Here is a 22,679-nt window from a genome sequence, read left to right as displayed (position 1 = left end):
ACAAATTGCTCAGAATTGGCAAGTACATGCACTGCAGAAACTACAGCCACCAGCAGATCAACCAGAAATCAAATATATAGAACGCTACTGTAGGCTTCAAGAAGCTGTTTGTATTCTCCTATGGCTATTTTCTAGCCAAGTATCAAAGGAAGCACACTACTATGCCAGATGAGATGACACTGAGTTATTGCCTAATAGAAATCCAACCCCTACTGAATTTTCCCACTTCGGCCTTTGCTATGGATATGTGCGCCACTAAGCGCAGAACACAGCGGTCGCAAGTCTCACTACAAATTGCTCAGAATTGGCAAGTACATGCACTGCAGAAACTACAGCCACCAGCAGATCAACCAGAAATCAAATATATAGAACGCTACTGTAGGCTTCAAGAAGCTGTTTGTATTCTCCTATGGCTATTTTCTAGCCAAGTATCAAAGGAAGCACACTACTATGCCAGATGAGATGACACTGAGTTATTGCCTAATAGAAATCCAACCCCTACTGAATTTTCCCACTTCGGTCTTTGCTATGGATATGTGTGCCACTAAGAGCTAAACACAACGGTAGCAAGTCCCCCTGCTAATTCCTCACAAAATGGTAATAGATGCAAATTAAAATAAAAAAAGTAGAACGTTATTGTAGCCCTAAGAAGGGCTGTTGGGTTCTTTGAGAATCACTCCTGCCTAACAGTAAGCTAATAGAACACCCTAACGCTTTCCCTGACCAGCAGCAGCTCTCTCCCTAGCGGCATCCAGAGACAGAATGATCCGAGCAGCGCGGCCAGCGGCTAGTCTATCCCAGGGTCACCTGATCTGGCCAGCCAACCACTGCTATCGACGTGTAAGGGTACCACGTCATGCTGGGTGGAGTGCAGAGTCTCCTGGCTTGTGATTGGCTCTGTTTCTGGCCGCCAAAAAGCAAAACGGCGGGAGCTGCCATTTTCTCGAGCGGGCGAAGTATTCGTCCGAGTAACGAGCAGTTTCGAGTACCCTAATGCTCGACCGAGCATCAAGCTCGGACGAGCATGTTCGCTCATCTCTAATCCTGACCATTCTCAATACTATTCATGCTCATTCTTATCACCGGTAGAGGTGTTATACTGTACAAGTGGTCCCCTACTTAAGGAAACCCAGCTTACAGACGACCCCCAGTTACAGACGGAACTCTCTGCCCAATGTGATCTCTTATATGCTTTACTTTAGTCCCAGGCTGCAATGATCAGCTGGTAGGTGTATGTAATGAAGTGTTATTGATAATCCTTATTCCCATGACAGCAAACAATTTTGAAAATCCAGTTGTCACTGGGCCAAAAAAAAAAAATTGACTGGAGCAAAAATTATAAAATATACAGCTCTGACTTATATACAAATTCAACTTAAGAACAAACCTAAAGAACCTATTTTGTACATAAACTGGGGACTCCCTGTATACTTATACAGATTATGGCGCCATGCACATAGTCATTGATCTTGACAGCGTGTGATACATAGAAAATAGTGCATGTACTGTTAGGACTAAAAAAAAGCAATCCATAGTTTCATGGGCCAATCAATCTATTAAAGCGACATGGTCACCAGATTTTACTGTATGAAACTACCAGATAAGAATATGAATTGTCCTTTCCGAAATTCCCTCTTTTGTTTAGTATCTCACCCATTTACTCATAAAAAATCTCCTCAAAGTCATAAGTCAAGTTTAGAGGCTGCAAGGGGAGTGTCACTTCAGACTCCCCTACCTAGAAAGGGCATTTCATACTACTAGAGCTAGTAGTTTAATGGGGTAATATCTGGTGGTTTCCTTTAAAATCAATGGGGGAAGGCTTCTGTACCAGTTTTGTAGCATACAAGCCTTGATGAAATCCAAAAGCATTATGAATCACAAGGAATTGCGATTATGTTCCTCCTTACACTGTACCCAATTGGGGTGGAGGGGCTTGAAGATGATCATGCCAGGCGGTGGAGTGGCCTGGAAACCTCTGCACCTGCACACTAGCTAAAACCTGTGTCTTTCATTTGAAACTTATAGCAGAATTCATTACCATGAAGACCTGGCATACAAATGTCCAGCAGCTTGCCCCTGAATATATCAGGAGACAGGAGCCGCCGGATATATCTGGTGTGGTGAAGGGGTGGGATCAGGAAAGGACCAGGCTGGTTCTTGGCACAGATGAGTAGCAGTTATGCTTTTCAGTAGTATATGGGCTTCCTTTTGGTTCCTCCAATTTGCTGCTTGTTTTGACAACCTGTCCGGGGAAAATGCTGCATCGCACCTCTGTGTGAGACCACCCTGATTTCCTGGATCCCAAAAATTTGCATGGGTTATGGGTAAATGTTCCCCTATGTTGCTGAGTTCTCATCAGAAAGTCAGTCAATGCCAGATTATGATAAGTATATTTTTGGGTGACATGCTGAAAATAATGGACTTTCCAAAGATTTATGTGGCTTAAATAAGTAGTCATATAGCACATATACACCATGCAGAATAGTGTGGCTACATAATAGTAAATTATATTGTTGTTGTCACAGTATCTGCCGCTAGAAGAAATGGAATATTATTGGAGTTGTTTAAAAAAAGACAAACTTTAGTAATGATACGTTCTGCACACAAATTTTTTTCAAGGTCATAAAATACAATTGCCTTTCATAAAACGATGAAATATAAATTCAAGATGCAGAAGAAATACATATAACTATGAATTTCTTTGGATTCTGGTAATAAATATTAGATGTAGGCAATTTACTGAGTTAAATAAAATCAATGAATTTATCATTACGTACATAACTGCACTTTTGCGTTAAGTTGATGTCATATTAATTGTGCTGTCGCAAGGTACAGTTACGTTGCATTATTTATCAGCCTATCAATTATTTATATGTGCAGTGCTCATAAACTGGGACATTAGTGTTCTACTTAATTAGCCAAAACCTGTTAGTCAGCAGCGAGCTCCTCGACCAAATAATGCTCTTGTTTTTTTTGTTTTGTTTTTTTTATATTTAATTTTAACTTGCGGGACTAAGTGTCCATAGTCCCGCAAAAAGCAAAAGGTTGATTGCACATTTTGTTTAATTTAATTGATTGCTAGTACATTTTATAAGGATATGATAGAAAGTCCCTTATGATATAAACTTAGAAGGGTTTTGTGCAGTTTAGTTCTTTTTAATACCATTTGCCCAAGGCGGTGTTAAACTAATAAAGAACTAAAATTGACCTCTGTCCCATCCAGTGTGGAGTATCCCATCAGAACCAGTCTCTGTCCCTGGCGTCGACAGCACACACCTGTACAGCCTAATACGTATGGTACGTGAGGCACATTGTCAACGTGACGTCAAAGCAGAGCCTCTGTGTAATGAAGGTTCTAGAAACAAACTCTGTACACAGAGAAAGACAGTGGACCATGACGCTACTTTGTGGACTTGGATCCAGCTACAGAAATTCAGACATCAATGCTTGAAAGTTGAAAACTCCATGTCTTTATTAACGGACCCTGGTCACAAATACAAAAAACTTTTCTTGGCGTAACAGTTTAAAATATATACATCAGCGACGCGTTTCAAACGCACTATGCGTCCTTTCTCATGGCTGTATAGTATACAAAAGACAAACTCACGAACTTAAAAAGGGGAAGTGGATTGCAATTGGATTATCATCACCTGTTGCATTGTTGCACCCTTTCCTCCCCGTGTGCTGTCAACATGCTTAAGATTAAAACACAAACAAATATAAATGTTTAAGAACAAGCATAGAAGCAAACTATATTATCTACTCGGTTACATTGCTAGAATTATAATATTCAAAAACTATATATACATGGGTTAATTACTCCACCAATGGAAAATACATTTGGTACTATATTTAAGTGTATAGAATAATAAACCACCTTCTATTTGTACAGCAAGTATGGTTATAATCCTAATAGATTTACATGGCATAATCGTATAGCAGACCGCTTGTTGTACTTATGGCATCATTCTTATGTGTGTACAGGGTTCTAACGAACTCAGCGTGTCCGTTCTGTGCGTCATAGGTATCTGACAATTTTCCTTTGCTGTCAGCTGGGAGCAAGACAGCGGCGCATGCGTGGTAATTTTTAGTATTAGGATAACCATTACTGTGCTTATTTGGATACCGTACCTGCCAATGGATATATGATGATTGGGGCTGCCGATGTCTAGCTGATTTTGTTTGATTTTTATCTTTGGTTTCCAAACAGGGTGCAGTCCGTTTGTTCGTATGTATTGCTAGATCTCGTGGAAAAGGATTACCACGCATGCGCCGCTGTCTTACTCCCAGCTGACAGCAAAGGAAAATTGTCAGATACCTATGACGCACAGAACAGACACGCTGAGTTCGTTAGAACCCTGTACACACATAAGAATGAAGCCAAGCGGTCTGCTATACGATTATGCCATGTAAATCTATTAGGATTATAACCATACTTGCTGTACAAATAGAAGGTGGTTTATTATTCTATACACTTAAATATAGTACCAAATGTATTTTCCATTGGTGGAGTAATTAACCCATGTATATATAGTTTTTGAATATTATAATTCTAGCAATGTAACCGAGTAGATAATATAGTTTGCTTCTATGCTTGTTTTTAAACATTTATATTTGTTTGTGTTTTAATCTTAAGCATGTTGACAGCACACGGGGAGGAAAGGGTGCAACAATGCAACAGGTGATGATAATCCAATTGCAATCCACTTCCCCTTTTTAAGTTCGTGAGTTTGTCTTTTGTATACTATACAGCCATGTGGAAGGATGCATAGTGCGTTTGAAACGCGTCGCTGATGTATATATTTTAAACTGTTACACCAAGAAAAGTTTTTTGTATTTGTGACCAAGGTCCGTTAATAAAGACATGGAGTTTTCAACTTTCAAGCATTGATGTCTGAATTCCTGTAGCTGGATCCAAGTCCACAAAGTAGCGTACAGCAAGATTCTCCGGTCCAGGAGCGGATCTTCAGCACGGAGGACACATCCACATGTAACATTCGGTGAACAGACTGTGTGTTTTTTACTATTTTTCCACAGTGGACCATGAGACTAGTCCCCTTCCCAGCTGCCCCTTCCTATTGTCTTGCCCACCCTAGGGAGTGGGTTGACAATAAGAAGACAATCCTTCCTGCAGTACGAAACACAGAGACAAAGACAGAATAGTACAAACAAATAATAATATTGAAAAGAGTCAGTTGTACAAAATCACAAAACCATAGAGTAGTCTGAAAAAGAGCCAAAGATCAGAATATCAGGAAAGCAATAAACAGAGTAATAAACAAAGTAAGAAGTTAACTAAGAAGAAATCTATAGTCAGCAAGCTAGGAGAGTGGGCAGGGCTCTTAGACCTCAGAACCCGAGCTTCTGTAGTGATTGGAACGGAACTCAAAGATCCAGCAGACACCGGGAACAGGTGACTAGTGTGAATAGTTGTCAATCACAACCGGTTAATTAACTGCAGGTAAAAGACCGATCCAAAAGGCATAGCCACCTAAACCTGGTTTCATGATAATAAAACCATCAACAGGCCACATCACAAAACCTGGATAGTCACATGAAGCAACATATAGAATATAGAAGAAGAATATCAAATCTTATTATTTTAGAAAGCTAATCATCTTCTGCCGCTAGGGACATATCAAGCCAAGACTAATAGTCAGGAAGAGTATTCTATAAATATATATTTTGTAGATATATATCAAAGATAGATAGATAGTTACTGTAAAATGAATGTGTATAGTATAATGGTGCTGAGTCAACATCCCACGGTTGAAATCTGAAGCAAATTGTGTGAACATAAAAGCCACATTGTCTTCAGCACAATACAGTACAATTAAAGTAGATTGGTTTATTGTCAGGGGACTGCAGCTTACAGCACACATCTCTGTGACAGTAAATTACATAACATTCATGCTAAGGCCTGTATGGCTCGGGATCCTCATTGTACCTTTACACCATATTTATTGAGCCATTGTGGTGAAAGAGACATTAATTAAAGAGATAGCGATTAGAGATGAGCGAACACTAAAATGCTCGGGTACTCGTTATTCGAGACGAACTTTTCCCGATGCTCGAGTGCTCGTCTCGAATAACGAACCCCATTGAAGTCAATGGGAGACTCGAGCATTTTTCAAGGGGACCAAGGCTCTGCACAGGGAAGCTTGGCCAAACACCTGGGAACCTCAGAAAAGGATGGAAACACCACGGAAATGGACAGGAAACAGCAGGGGCAGCATGCATGGATGCCTCTGAGGCTGCCTAATCGCACCATTATGCCAAAATTATGGGCAACAGCATGGCCATGACAGAGTGACAGAATGAAGCTAGATAGCATCTAAAACATCCAATAATTGACCCTGACACTATAGGGGACGGCATGCAGAGGCAGCGGCAGCAGCGGCAGGCTAGAGAGTGGCATGGCGACATACCCTAAATGGACTCAGGCTTCAAACCAATGGGTGGCAGAGAGGAACCAAAGGAGGTGAGCAAGAAGCGCTCAAATAATATCGCTACATGATAAAAGTTTGCCAGTATATTTTGTGGATTACACAGCAGGGTGGCGACAAAGTTAACATGGAAGCCATGAAAACAACCCCAAATTCTGCCTGACACAGCTCGTTTGATAAGGGGACCATGTATGCTTACAGTTCATGCCAGTCGCTGCACTTGCTGCCAGTCTCCTTTCGAATAGTTTAAAATAATAATAACCCTCATCCATAAAGCTCTGTATAATGCTGCACCCCCCTACCTCTCCTCTCTTATCTCAGTCTATCGCCCAACCCGTGCTCTTAGATCCGCCAGTGATCTTAGATTAACCTCTACCCTAGTGCGGACCTCCCACTCGCGTCTCCAAGACTTCTCTAGAGCTGCACCAATTCTATGGAATGCTCTGCCCCGGACTATCAGACTAATACCTAACCTCCAAAGTTTCAAACGTGCTCTTAAAACCCATTTCTTTAGGCAAGCCTATAACACTCATTAACTGCATGAAGTTTTAACTCTTCTACTAACCCGTCCTGTGTCGTCCTCCCATCTGTTATCCAGCAACCAACAGGCACCAGACTTCTCTGCAGTCCCATTCACCCTGGACCTGGTATATAAGATGACGGCTGAGTGTTTCAAGCGACAGCAATTCCATTTATTATATTTTTTTCTATTCCCTAAGAAGAATGGCTTGACCATTAAATATTCTTTTACCTCGTGTTACCCCATCATCTTCATAAACCGTAAGCTCTGGCGAGCAGGGACCTCACTCCTGTTGTTCCATACAAATGTTGTGCTCTGTTACATTACATTTGTATTTGTTTCCTATGATTTGTAAAGCGCTGCAGAATATGATGACGCTATATAAATAAAGATTATTATTATTATGGAGGCAGTGAACTAGTAGTAGATTAAAGGTGCTGCAACTATGTTAGTTGGATCTTGTGATGGAGCTGGCGCTCTGCAGCCAGGCGAGCTTTCGCCAATCCAAGCCCCTGTTTCTAGGCTACTCCCCAAACAGCACTTCTAAGAACCTTTTGTATAAGATCAAGTGTAGTAGCGTTCTTATAAGTTTAGGATATGCCGGGTGAGGGGAATGTAAACAGATGCGCAAGAAGCGCTGAAATAATATCCCTAAATGGTAAAAGTTTGCCAGTATATTTTGTGGATTACACAGCAGGGTGGCGACAAAGTTAACAACTTTGATGTGGAATGCCCTGTAATAGCTCTTGGGCGGTGTGCCTTTTATCGCCTAGGCTCAGCAGTTTCAGCACCGCCTGCTGTCGCTTAGCGACGGCACTGCTGCTGTGCCTAGAGCTACCGACTGATGGCGCCATGCCCACGGATGGTAATTCGGAGGAGGAGGAGGTGGAGGAGGGGTGGGAGGAGGTATAGTAGGCCTTTGAGACCTGGACCGAGGTAGGCCCCGCAATTCTCTGCGTCGCCAGTATATGAGCAGCCCCAGGGTCAGACTCGGTCCCAGCCTGCACCAAGTTAAGTGTAGTAGCGTTCTTATAAGTTTGGGATATGGCGGGTGAGGGGAATGTAAACAGATGCGCAAGAAGCGCATGATGCGCATGGAGCTGGCGCTCCGCTGCCAGGCGAGCTTTCGCCAATCCAAGCCCCTGTCTCTAGGCTACTCCCCAAACAGCACTTCTAAGAACCTTTTGTATAAGATCAAGTGTAGTAGCGTTCTTATAAGTTTAGGATATGCCGGGTGAGGGGAATGTAAACAGATGCGCAAGAAGCGCTGAAATAATATCCCTAAATGGTAAAAGTTTGCCAGTATATTTTGTGGATAACACAGCAGGGTGGCGACAAAGTTAACAACTTTGATGTGGAATCCATGAAAACAACCCAAATTTCTGCCTGACACACCTCGTTTGATAAAGGGACGATGTATGGAGGCAGCTATATGGACGACTTTTGGAGGTAGCAATGGAGACAACGTGTGGAGGCTGCTATGGAGACAATTTAATTTGGATAGTGCCTGTATGTGGCAGTCCCAAACATTTTTCAAACCAGAGGAGCAGGTAGGTGGCCCTCCAGTAAAATGGAATAGAATGAGTGCCTGTATGTGGCAGTCCCAAAAATGTTTCAAACCAGAGGAGCAGGTAGGTGGCCCTCCAGTAAAATGGAATAGATTGAGTGCCTGTATGTGGCAGTCCCAAAAATTCTTCAAACCAGAGGAGCAGGTAGGTGGCCCTCCAGTAAAATGGAATAGATTGAGTGCCTGTATGTGGCAGTCCCAAAAATTCTTCAAACCAGAGGAGCAGGTAGGTGGCCCTGCAGTAAAATGGAATAGATTGAGTGCCTGTATGTGGCAGTCCCAAAAATGTTTCAAACCAGAGGAGCAGGTAGGTGGCCCTCCAGTAAAATGGAATAGATTGAGTGCCTGTATGTGGCAGTCCCAAAAATTGTTCAAACCAGAGGAGCAGGTAGGTGGCCCTGCAGTAAAATGGAATAGATTGAGTGCCTGTATGTGGCAGTCCCAAAAATGTTTCAAACCAGAGGAGCAGGTAGGTGGCCCTCCAGTAAAATGGAATAGATTGAGTGCCTGTATGTGGCAGTCCCAAAAATTGTTCAAACCAGAGGAGCAGGTAGGTGGCCCTGCAGTAAAATGGAATAGATTGAGTGCCTGTATGTGGCAGTCCCAAAAATGTTTCAAACCAGAGGAGCAGGTAGGTGGCCCTCCAGTAAAATGGAATAGATTGAGTGCCTGTATGTGGCAGTCCCAAAAATTTTTTAAAACAGAGGACCGGGTAGGTGGCCCTCCAGAAAAATGGAATAGATTGAGTGCCTGTATGTGGCACTCACAAAAATTGTTTCAAACAGAGGACCGGGTAGGTGGCCCTCCAGAAAAATTAAATGCATGAAGTACTATAGCAAGAGCCAGTGGGCCCTGTCAAAAAATAGCCATTTTCCTCTGCTTTACTGTACAAAGAGGAGGAGAAGGAGGAAAATGAGGAGGAGGAGGAGGAGTGGATCAATTATTCAGGTTGAGCTTCCTTCACCTGGTGGAGATTGGAAATTCTGAGAAATCCAGCCTTTATTCATTTTAATAAGCGTCAGCCTGTCAGCGCTGTCAGTCGACAGGCGTGTACGCTTATCGGTGATGATGCCACCAGCTGCACTGAAAACCCGCTCGGACAAGACGCTAGCGGCAGGGCAGGCAAGAACCTCCAAGGCGTACAGCGCCAGTTCGTGCCACATGTCCAGCTTTGAAACCCAGTAGTTGTAGGGAGCTGTGTGATCATTTAGGACGATGGTATGGTCAGCTACGTACTCCCTCACCATCTTTCTGTAAAGATCAGCCCTACTCTGCCGAGACTGGGGACAGGTGACAGTGTCTTGCTGGGGTGACATAAAGCTGGCAAAAGCCTTGTAAAGCGTACCCTTGCCAGTGCTGGACAAGCTGCCTGCTCGCCTACTCTCCCTCGCTACTTGTCCCGCAGAACTACGCACTCTGCCGCTAGCGCTGTCAGAAGGGAAATACTGTTTCAGCTTGTGCACCAGGGCCTGCTGGTATTCATGCATTCTCACACTCCTTTCCTCTGCAGGGATGAGAGTGGAAAGATTTTGCTTGTACCGTGGGTCCAGGAGAGTGAACACCCAGTAATCGGTGCTGGAATAAATTCTTTGAACGCGAGGGTCACGGGATAGGCAGCCTAGCATGAAATCTGCCATATGCGCCAGAGTACCAACGCGTAAGAATTCACTCCCCTCACTGGCCTGACTGTCCATTTCCTCCTCCTCCAACTCCTCCAACTCCTCTTCTTCTGCCCATACACGCTGAACAGTGAAGGACTCAACAATGGTCCCCTCTTGTGTCTCGCCAACATTCTCCTCCTCTTCCTCCTCATCCTCCTCCACCTCCACCTCCTCCGATATGCGCTGAGAAACAGACCTCAGGGTGCTTTGGCTATCAACAAGGGAATATTCTTCCCCCGTCTCTTGTGACGAGCGCAAAGCTTCCGACTTCATGCTGACCAGAGAGTTTTTCAACAGGCCAAGCAGCGGGATGGTGAGGCTGATGATGGCGGCATCGCCACTGACCATCTGTGTTGACTCCTCAAAGTTACTCAGCACCTGACAGATATCAGACATCCACGTCCACTCCTCATTGTAGACTTGAGGAAGCTGACTGACCTGACTACCAGTTCTGGTGGAAGTTGACATCTGGCAGTCTACAATCGCTCTGCGCTGCTGGTAAACTCTGGATAACATGGTCAGTGTTGAATTCCACCTCGTGGGCACGTCGCACAACAGTCGGTGAGCGGGCAGTTGGAGGCGGCGCTGCGCTGCCCTGAGAGTGGCAGCATCTGGGCTGGACTTCCTGAAATGCGCACAGATGCGGCGCACCTTCGTGAGCAAATCAGACAGATTGGGGTATGTCTTGAGGAAACGCTGCACTATCAGATTTAACACATGGGCCAGGCATGGCACATGTGTCAGTCTGCCGAGTTGCAGAGCCGCCACCAGGTTACGGCCGTTGTCACACACAACCATTCCCGGCTTGAGGTTCAGCGGTGCCAGCCACAGATCAGTCTGCGCCGTGATGCCCTGTAATAGCTCTTGGGCGGTGTGCCTTTTGTCGCCTAGGCTCAGCAGTTTGAGCACCGCCTGCTGTCGCTTAGCGACGGCACTGCTGCTGTGCCTAGAGCTACCGACTGATGGCGCCGTGCCCACGGATGGTAGTTCGGAGGAGGAGGTGGAGGAGGGGTGGGAGGAGGAGGAGGCATAGTAGGCCTGAAACACCTGGACCGAGGTAGGCCCCGCAATCCTCGGCGTCGGCAGTATATGAGCAGCCCCAGGGTCAGACTCGGTCCCAGCCTCCACCAAGTTAACCCAATGTGCCGTCAGCGATATATAGTGGCCCTGCCCGGCAGCACTCGTCCACGTGTCCGTGGTCAGGTGGACCTTGTCAGAAACGGCGTTGGTCAGGGCACGGATGATGTTGTCTGACACGTGCTGGTGCAGGGCTGGGACGGCACATCGGGAAAAGTAGTGGCGGCTGGGGACCGAATACCGAGGGGCGGCCGCCGCCATGAGGTTGCGAAAGGCCTCGGTCTCTACTAGCCTATAGGGCAGCATCTCCAGGCTAAGCAATCTGGAGATGTGCACATTAAGGGCTTGGGCGTGCGGGTGGGTTGCACTATATTTGCGTTTCCGCTCCAGCGTCTGGGGTATGGAGAGCTGAACGCTGGTGGATGCTGTGGAGGATCGTGGAGGCGACGATGGGGTTTTTGTGCCAGGGTCCTGGGCAGGGGGCTGACTAGCAGCTGACACAGGGGAAGGAGCAGTGGTGTGCACGGCCGGAGGTGAACGGGCTTGTTGCCACTGAGTGGGGTGCTTAGCATTCATATGCCTGCGCATACTGGTGGTAGTTAAGCTAGTAGTGGTGGAACCCCTGCTGAGCCTGGTTTGGCAAATGTTGCACACCACAGTCCGTCGGTCATCCGGTGTTTCCTTAAAGAACCTCCACACTTCTGAAGATCTAGCCCTCGCCGCAAGAGCCCTCACCACGGGAGCTTCACTAGTTGACAGTGGCGCTGATGCACCAGCTCTGGCCCTGCCTCTCCGTCTGGCCCCACCACTGCCTCTTCCAACCTGTTCAGGTCGAGGACTCTCCTCCGTCTCAGAAGCACTGTGTTCACCCGGCCTCTCAACCCAGCTTGGGTCTGTCACCTCATCATCCTCCGATCCCTCAGTCTGCTCCCCCCTCGGACTTCCTGCCCTGACAACAACTTCCCCACTGTCTGACAACCGTGTCTCCTCATCGTCGGACACCTCTTTACACACTTCCACTACGTCAAGAAGGTCATCATCACCCACAGACTGTGACTGGTGGAAAACCTGGGCATCGGAAAATTGCTCAGCAGCAACCGGACAAGTGGTTTGTGACTGTGGGAAGGGTCCAGAAAACAGTTCCTCAGAGTATGCCGGTTCAAATGGCAAATTTTCCTGGGAGGGGGCAGACTGGGGGGGAGGAGGCTGAGGTGCAGGAGCTGGAGGAGTGGGGATTTCGGTGACATGGGTGGACTGCGTGGAAGACTGACTGGTGGTGGACAAATTGCTCGAAGCATTGTCAGCAATCCACGACATCACCTGTTCGCACTGTTCTGGCCTCAACAGTGCTCTACCACGAGTCCCAGTAACTTCAGACATGAACCTAGGGAGTGTAGCTCTGCGGCGTTCCCCTGCTCCCTCATCAGCAGGTGGTGTCTCACCCCGCCCAGGACCACGGCCTCTGACCCCTGCAGTAGTTGGACGCCCACGTCCCCGCCCTCGTCCTCTACCCCTAGCCCTCGGGTTAAACATTTTTAAAATGAGAGTTATAACTTTTTTTTTTTTTTTACTTCTTTTTGTTTTTTTTTGTGTTTTTTTGTGTTTTTTTTTTTTTTTTTTTTTTTGTGTTTTTTGTTTTTTTTTGAGTTTTTAAAACCAAACAATCCTATCCTATTGCTATGGCTATTTTCTAGCCAAGTATCAAAGGAAGCACACTACTATGCCAGATGAGATGACACTGAGTTAGTGCCTAATAGAAATCCAACCCCTACTGAATTTTGCCACTTCGGCCTTTGCTATGGATATGTGCGCCACTAAGCGCAGAACACAGCGGTCGCAAGTCTCACTACAAATTGCTCAGAATTGGCAAGTACATGCACTGCAGAAACTACAGCCACCAGCAGATCAACCAGAAATCAAATATATAGAACGCTACTGTAGGCTTCAAGAAGCTGTTTGTATTCTCCTATGGCTATTTTCTAGCCAAGTATCAAAGGAAGCACACTACTATGCCAGATGAGATGACACTGAGTTATTGCCTAATAGAAATCCAACCCCTACTGAATTTTCCCACTTCGGCCTTTGCTATGGATATGTGCGCCACTAAGCGCAGAACACAGCGGTCGCAAGTCTCACTACAAATTGCTCAGAATTGGCAAGTACATGCACTGCAGAAACTACAGCCACCAGCAGATCAACCAGAAATCAAATATATAGAACGCTACTGTAGGCTTCAAGAAGCTGTTTGTATTCTCCTATGGCTATTTTCTAGCCAAGTATCAAAGGAAGCACACTACTATGCCAGATGAGATGACACTGAGTTATTGCCTAATAGAAATCCAACCCCTACTGAATTTTGCCACTTCGGCCTTTGCTATGGATATGTGCGCCACTAAGCGCAGAACACAGCGGTCGCAAGTCTCACTACAAATTGCTCAGAATTGGCAAGTACATGCACTGCAGACACTACAGCCACCAGCAGATCAACCAGAAATCAAATATATAGAACGCTACTGTAGGCTTCAAGAAGCTGTTTGTATTCTCCTATGGCTATTTTCTAGCCAAGTATCAAAGGAAGCACACTACTATGCCAGATGAGATGACACTGAGTTATTGCCTAATAGAAATCCAACCCCTACTGAATTTTCCCACTTCGGCCTTTGCTATGGATATGTGCGCCACTAAGCGCAGAACACAGCGGTCGCAAGTCTCACTACAAATTGCTCAGAATTGGCAAGTACATGCACTGCAGAAACTACAGCCACCAGCAGATCAACCAGAAATCAAATATATAGAACGCTACTGTAGGCTTCAAGAAGCTGTTTGTATTCTCCTATGGCTATTTTCTAGCCAAGTATCAAAGGAAGCACACTACTATGCCAGATGAGATGACACTGAGTTATTGCCTAATAGAAATCCAACCCCTACTGAATTTTCCCACTTCGGCCTTTGCTATGGATATGTGCGCCACTAAGCGCAGAACACAGCGGTCGCAAGTCTCACTACAAATTGCTCAGAATTGGCAAGTACATGCACTGCAGAAACTACAGCCACCAGCAGATCAACCAGAAATCAAATATATAGAACGCTACTGTAGGCTTCAAGAAGCTGTTTGTATTCTCCTATGGCTATTTTCTAGCCAAGTATCAAAGGAAGCACACTACTATGCCAGATGAGATGACACTGAGTTATTGCCTAATAGAAATCCAACCCCTACTGAATTTTCCCACTTCGGTCTTTGCTATGGATATGTGTGCCACTAAGAGCTAAACACAACGGTAGCAAGTCCCCCTGCTAATTCCTCACAAAATGGTAATAGATGCAAATTAAAATAAAAAAAGTAGAACGTTATTGTAGCCCTAAGAAGGGCTGTTGGGTTCTTTGAGAATCACTCCTGCCTAACAGTAAGCTAATAGAACACCCTAACGCTTTCCCTGACCAGCAGCAGCTCTCTCCCTAGCGGCATCCAGAGACAGAATGATCCGAGCAGCGCGGCCAGCGGCTAGTCTATCCCAGGGTCACCTGATCTGGCCAGCCAACCACTGCTATCGACGTGTAAGGGTACCACGTCATGCTGGGTGGAGTGCAGAGTCTCCTGGCTTGTGATTGGCTCTGTTTCTGGCCGCCAAAAAGCAAAACGGCGGGAGCTGCCATTTTCTCGAGCGGGCGAAGTATTCGTCCGAGTAACGAGCAGTTTCGAGTACCCTAATGCTCGACCGAGCATCAAGCTCGGACGAGCATGTTCGCTCATCTCTAATAGCGATCTTCCCTGATACCTGCTCAAGTGGTACATACTATCCGCCAGGCTGTACGCAGCTCTAAAAAGAAAGCAGAAGCATGTACCATATATCTGATGACTAGATTAATTCCTTCACACCTTCTGGGGAATTTAGCAAGGCTTTGTAAAGAATAGATGCTGTAAGATGAAAGGGAGGCTACAGTTTAGAGTTTGCCCTTAGACATTAAAAGTTGTATAAAGTCTAAAAAGTCTAAAGTCTAACTCTTGCCCTATGCACTGCTATGCCTTTTCTATATTTTTAGGTAGTTATGACCACAAACTTCTAGTGATTTAAATCTTTTTAAAGGAAATCTACCGTCTGATTCATACATTCATATAAAGCAGTGTCACTAACTGAATCCACTCTTCACCCTGATGCCGGATATGACCTTATAATAGTTTTTTATGGTCTCCTTTTCCTAAAAAATATGTTTTCAAACTATGTAAAAGAGCCACAAGTGGTCGGAGCTTTGTCATCCGATACCCTCCGGGCACCTGCTGCACGGCCAATAACACTCCAACATGGAGCACCTGCAGCTCATTAGCATTCTGTAAATATCTTTTTAAGGAAAAGGGGACCATAAAAACTATCGCAAGGTCCGGTCCTGCATCTGGGGGCAAAGTGCATTTTGTCAGTGATGCTGTTTTATAGGGAATTAGATTTCCCAGACAGTAGATTTCCTTGAAGTACTTCACCACCATATAAAATTATCCAAACAACTTTATATCTTCTTCCTAATTGATAAAAAGAAATTCTGCTCTCCCCCAATGGTTAACATATTAAAACAATCCCAGTGTCATTTGTTGAGCTCATTAGGGAGATAATGAAGCGCAAAGTAAAACTTTAATAATGTAATGATAGCCCGTGCTTCTGGTAATTGAGCAGATAATATTGGAAGCTGTAACCCTTCCTTTACACAATCTTCATTACTAAGTTTTCAGCTTTGCAATTTTGGGTAGAATATTGGCCACTTGTTAAATTAAACGCTAGTCTTTGGGGTATTATTAATGAGAACAAAACCTGATGATGTCTTTTGTCAAGTTATGAATTATCAGAATAAGTATCAGTATTAGGGGAATTAAGAAACCATGTCCAGGATTTGTCATTCAACTGACACCATCGGTGCATAATAGACCCAATAAAATAATGTACACTAGGGTCCTATCACCTGGACAGAAGGAAGCTCTGTTTTTATATGTACAATATGTTGAAATGTCTCCAATCCAACCTAACAAACTTCTAAATATATACTTTAATTTAAAATCAGTGACTTACAGTGTCTGACCAAAATGCCTATGATCCACCACTAAAATCTTTTCATGGGGGCCACCACTGTACACAGGGCGGGATTATAGGGATGGCTTCAGGGGTGTGCGCCCTGGGGCCCCCACCACTTTACTCATAAGGTGGGCCCCGACAGCAATGTCCAACAGTCAACTCACCACTCTAGGAGTGATGCTCAGCAATGGTGCCACCGCGCCTTCCTCCAATCTGTGACAGTGTCTCACTGGCTCGGTCTGTAAGAGTGTGCCTGCCCAGCCTTTCCATACTCACTCTTATTCTGCATGGAGCGTGATTTACATACAGACTGACATCCTAGTACCTAACACTGGTTGACAGCCAGCAGTGTTAAGTTTACTTCCTCACAGATCATTCACCCCACTCTATGATAGGAGGAAAGAGAACACTCAGGAAAGCAGCGGCGTATGGGACTGGCATGGTGACTAGTAGTCAGTACTACTAACACTGCCACTGTGCCAGCTAGGCCAGTAACATGTAGGTAGACAAACTTTTAGAATATAAATATTAATTTAGAATAGTAATGTGTACCACTGTCTGGGCTAAATTCAGTGGAGACCCTCACCAGATTTTGTGCCCATAGGCTTCAACCTATATTAAACCGGCCCTCACTGTACAGGTTGCTTGCAACTTACCTAAGAGCCCTGTCAGTAACCTGTTGACTTATCTTTGCCTTTAATTTAAGCTCTTTTTGCTTTTTGAGCCAATAATACATGCCCATAAAGTAGCAGGCAGTAGAAAGATGATTTGAAAGGCCAAGGGAGGAAGGATACTGGTTGGCTATATATTATATTTATACAATATCTAAAAATAAAATAGAGTGGTTTAAATTCTGTATGGTGAGTAATATCTGTATGACATACTGTGAGGGTGCTTTGAGGGTTCTGCAAAACTCATACAAGAACTGTGGGCTCACCAAGCGCAGGGCCCACAAATGGATTTATCAGATGGATTCATCTGTTCACTTCTGGGACACTCATAACCAGGTGACCAATTGTTAACAGTTAATAGGGGGACTATAGAGAAAACAGTGGTACAGCAACATAGTGGGGCTAGGTTTAGACCGAGTGTATACACCAGAAAAGCTTCCGATATATGTATAAGGGAAAAACATAGCAAGGTGCCTCTTTCCATTCTGCTGCCTCCTGCTGAGCTTTATGTATGCCCAGCAGAGGCCAGTGAAGTCTATAGAGGAAGGATGCAGTAGTAAAACATCAACCTCGCCCTCCACTGAACGCATACATTTCTCAGCAGAAGGGTGGACCCCAGTGATGTCATTGTCCATAAAAAAACAATGACATAACTGGGAAAAGACCCCAAACATCACTAGCTGCTGACAATGTTCACTGCTCCCTGACATTCAGAGGCCAGGAGGAGGCACCGTGTGACATAGCCCATTGTATACCATATAGTGGTATACGTCTGTGCCATATGTTATAAGGACACATCGCGAATCGTCTCAATTTATCCTTCTAACATATGAAAGAAAACTTAATCTGAACCCAGCTTTTCGTGTATTAACATAAAGACACTGGGGAATGAAGCGGTAGAGACCCTAGTATCATGTGGACAATTCACTGCTGGGTTCTGGAGAGGTGAATAATCCTTTATTTTGTTTAAAAAAAAAAGGGCAGTTTGCCATTTCTGGGTCTACAAAACCCCTTTAAAGAGAGCATGGCCCTTTAACCATCCATTACATATTGATATATTACCCTAAGGACAGACAGTCAATACAAATGAGATGGAGTGAATAACCTTTCATGAACTGTAGCAATAGTGGGGGATTCAAAGAAATTCATTTATTTGCTCTTTAAGGTTCATAGAAATGTTTTTCCTTGTTTTATCTTGAGATAGAGGTTATACTTCTCAGGCCTCGTGGAGGGAGAAGGAGAGAACTATAATAAAACAGGATTGTATTTTCCTCCAAATACTTATTACAACATTTCAGTCTCCTGCCTCGGAGCAATGCATTTATACATAAAAAAAGAAATTGCTGTGTATAAGGTTTCCTGGCCAAGCATGTCTTATTTCTCCCAGTGAAACCCAACTTTATTTTTAATGCTTTTGTTTCTTTTCATTCTATCAGATTGTATTCCGCAAAATCAGTGATGTAAAGAAAGAAGAGGAAGAACGACAGCGGCAGAAGAATGAGGTGACCCTTACCATCCCTGTAGACCACCCGGTACGGAAGCTTTTTCAGAAATTCAAACAGCAGAAAGAGTTACGAAACCAAGGCTCAGCGCACAGTGACCTGGAGAGGAACCAAATCCAAGTGGAGAATCGTTCCGTGCACAATGGAGCTGTTATTACTGGCACCAGTGTGGTAACAGTGTCCCAGATAACACCCATTCAGACATCTCTTTCCTATGTCAGAACCAGCGAGTCTTTGAAGCAGAACAACAGGGATGTCATAGAACTAAAGCCAAATGGCAACAGCGACCCAAAATGTCTTAAAGTGACCAGTCCCATACCCATGAAGAACGCTAATGCCAAGGGTTGGCTGAGATTAAAGAACAACATGCAGGCTCACGAGGAGAAGAAAGAGGATTGGAACAATGTCACAAAAGCAGAGTCCATGGGTTTGCTTTCAGATGACCCCAAGTGTCTAGACCCAGAAAGTGGGGTGTCTAAAAATCCTTTGAGAAAAACCGACTCTTGTGACAGTGGTATCACAAAAAGTGACCTTCGATTAGACAAAGCTGGAGAAACTCGTAGCCCACTTGAACATAGCCCAATCCAAGCGGATGCAAAGCACCCTTTTTACCCTATCCCTGAACAGGCCTTACAGACCACGCTGCAAGAGGTTAAACATGAGCTCAAGGACGACATTCAGTCTCTAAGTTGTCGCATGACCACACTCGAGCAGCAGGTGGCGGAAATCCTAAAACTTTTGTCAGAGCAGAAAGCACCCCCAACACCCCCAAAAACCCCTTCCAGCCCCCTCCAAATACCGTGTCAGGATATTTTTAGTGTTTCAAGGCCGGTGACCCCGGATTCAGAAAAGGAAGAAATTCATGTATAACATATGCTGTACATGTGTGTGAATGGGGCGTATGGGTGCATATATGCAGCTATGAAGTAGCAGTACATATGGATATATGCAGTCATACTGATATAATCTCAAGTCTTCAATGCAGTGTTCCCTCTAAGTAGAGCAATCTGGAAATGGCAGAGTTCCTTTAAGACCGAACAGTTTACCCAAGGTGAAGCATCCGACTTGACTCCGATTTAACTCTTTCATTTCCAGAGTGTATAGCTTCGAGGTGACATTGCGAGTGTGTAACTTGAATATCCTATAATTTTATGAAATTTTTGACGTGTAAATATTGCATGTCCAGCTGGATTCTGGCCTGCCAAAGAAACAATCCTTAATATAGATATTGCTTGTAAAATATGCAGTTGACTGCATGCGTTCTTTACAGTCATTTATAATCTTCATTACACAAATTATTTGTATTATAAAGGCAATGCTATATATAGAAATATCAGGGTCCAACCTGCCAATATTGCTAGAAGCTGTAGACCTCAGGCTTGTAATATAAGGCATCTTTCTTCAAAGCTTTCCAGTAATAAGATAAGTAAAACAGTCCACAGTGTAGTATCAGCTATCATGTATACCCCAGGTGGTATATATTGGTTCATTCAGGTTTAATAGAAGTAATAAGGTGTTGTATGCATTTATCAGCACTTTCCCCTGAGGGTACATTAAAGAGGACCTTTGACCACCTTTACCAACTACAACTTTTTAGTGCGCCAGTATTTGATGTAATCTCCGCCCCTCCCGCTTTGCTGGATATATCTAGAGGCTCCAGCCTCCTGATATATATATCCGATGGCTGGCGTGCAGACAGTTCTATGCCAAGCCCTGTCTGGCATAGAATTGCCCTTTAACCTACGCCAGGAACTGGCACTAACTATAGCTAGAATGCCCTGTACCAGCCTATGCCCCTGCCGGGCAATAGTTACAATTCCTGGCCAGGAATTGCAACTATTTCATGGTGTGTACACCAGAAAACCATACAAGCTTCTAAATCCCCCTCCTCTTTGTGTCATTTATATGGTGCCCCCCTCAACTTCCATCACAGTTTCACCAGAATAACTGGAGCACCAGGATAAAAGGATAATGGATAAAAGTGAAGTTGGGTACCCTTTTATAACTCCTATTCATGTGATTAATAAGATACTTATTTCCATATATAAGGTATTGCTGTTGTATAAAACTATGCATAAACAAACAATGCTCTCTTCACCACCAACAGGCTAAAAGAGGTATAACATCATAATACAAACCATCTTTTTACTTCTGAAATATGTCTTCATATGATTCTTTATATCTATACATATACATAAAAATATCTCATCCTAAGTGCTATCTTCATATATTATGTAGATAACACGGCTATTACTGCTGTCCATGAAGTCATCAATAACGAAATTATATTTCTACATTTAGTAAAGAATAGGAATGTTATCGCAATTAAAGTAATAATTAAAAACTATGCATTTTTGCTAAGGGGATGAATAGTAAAAAACGTTTTGGTTGTTATTTTTATGCTACAGACTGAGAGACATTTTATATTGTAATAGACCTTGCTTAGTGTTCAAAGCTGTTATTTTGGGATGTGTTCAAATGGAGAACGTTTTGCAGAGCTTGGATAACTTTCCTGGGTTGGTCATAAAAATTATTGCTTGTTCTGACCCTGGGGAACAACCAAGTTTTATAATTATTATTATTAATTACTCTGAATGTCCTTTACATAGTGTAATGTAAAGAAGTGCCCCCCCTTCAGCCATGATGTTGGTGGTCAGCACTCCAAATCCAGATTGTAACCTTGAGTTTTATTCTGCTATGATGTAACTGTAGACAGGAACGATACTGAAAATCATTACCTCTTGTAGGCATGTATATACAGATACTTCATGTTCTCTTCTCCTGCACTCTATAGGTTCTATAAGGGGTCTTCTATGTTATTGATAGAGATGACCTATCACCATGAGCTGGGGATCAGCACCCAAAACCCCTACGGCTCAACTGTTGCATTGAAACTAAGGCCCGTTCCAAACTTGCGAGTGTGATGCGATGAACTCGCATCACACTTGCAACGCATGCTGCCGGGATCGCACAGCCCAAACGCTGCACACCCGGAGTGTACTGACATGCTGAGTTCACTCCCGGTGTGCAGCGTTCGGGTCGTGCGATCCCGGCAGCATCGCATCACACTCGCAAGTGTGGAACAGGTCTTACACAGAGAATAAAGCCAGAAGCACAGCTCTGTTTTATGTGTAGTGGTCAGGACAGGTAACTGCAGCTCCGTTCCCATTTCAGGATATCAAAAACAGAGAGAACCCTTTTAGATGGAAATGTTCACATGTCAACTACAGATTTTATTTTATTTTGTTGGAAAGCACAGATAAGATATTGTCTTCCAAATCATCAGTAGTTCGGCCAGTGATTTATTGAACTGATCTCAAATCTTGATTAAACTGTAGTTCACAATTCAGGGCTATAGCACTGATACCTCTCACCGATACTAATGCCAGTCTGGTTCTGAGGCTGGCTAAGTAACCAAGGCCGGGCAAGACTGATATAGTATGTTATGGTGACCGATAGGTTTAGTTGAATATATTTTTGAATAGATAGAAATCACTATAAGGCTACATTCACACTAACGTATGGAGGACATATATACGGCCGATATACGTCCTCCATAGACGTCAATGGGCGCACGGCGCCCTACGGGAGCGGTACGGTGCAGCACACATGCGGCACCGTACCGCTCCATACCCGGAAAAAGATAGGACCTGTCCTATCTTTTCCCGTAATATGGCGCCGTGTGCCATTACTTCCTATGGAGAGGGGCAGGGGTGAGCTGCGCTCATCTCCTCCTCCTCTCCCCGTACACTGCCGTTGCCCGCTACGGTACGGTACGGGCGGGCAACGGCAGTGTAAATATAGCCTAAGTCAGTCAAGTATAGTCATAGTATGCAATAGCCTCCACGTTATAGATGTACCACCAGGAATATAGATACACAGTGAGCCGAGTTTTATTAAGAAGACCTGATGGGGTTAGGCTTGCATTTATACCAGTGTAATATAAAAAAAATTGATTTTAATGAAATATATGATAAATCTAATTCTTCCAGGTAACAATGAATGTATTCTATAAGAAAGGTGGTCTGGATTTACAACGTTTGCTCTAGCCATTTTTTAATGAACACAGTAAATATAACAAAACATTAGACTATATAAAAATGGGCTTATGGATTGTGAGGAGGAACGGCTGCTGTGGCACATATTGTTTAATATTTATATATTTCCTCCATAAAAAA

At 44.1% G+C, this 22,679-nt stretch overlaps 1 protein-coding gene across 5 annotated transcripts in view; it reads left to right on the top strand.

Moving 5' to 3' along the window:
* KCNH5 (potassium voltage-gated channel subfamily H member 5) overlaps window positions 1-22,089 on the top strand; it is a 259,762-nt gene extending 237,673 nt beyond the window's left edge. For all 5 annotated transcript variants that reach the window (XM_072115836.1, XM_072115835.1, XM_072115834.1 and 2 more), the window contains one exon: window positions 18,436-22,089. In XM_072115836.1, coding sequence (XP_071971937.1) covers window positions 18,436-19,371 — 936 coding nt within the window. In that variant the 3' untranslated portion in view covers window positions 19,372-22,089. The remainder of the gene's footprint in view (window positions 1-18,435) is intronic.
* The last annotated feature ends 590 nt before the right edge of the window (window positions 22,090-22,679 follow it).

The sequence above is a fragment of the Engystomops pustulosus genome, chromosome 7 (genome assembly GCF_040894005.1).
Source record: "Engystomops pustulosus chromosome 7, aEngPut4.maternal, whole genome shotgun sequence".
NCBI classification, from domain to species: Eukaryota; Metazoa; Chordata; class Amphibia; order Anura; family Leptodactylidae; genus Engystomops; species Engystomops pustulosus.
This window is presented reverse-complemented; position numbering and strand designations above follow the sequence as displayed.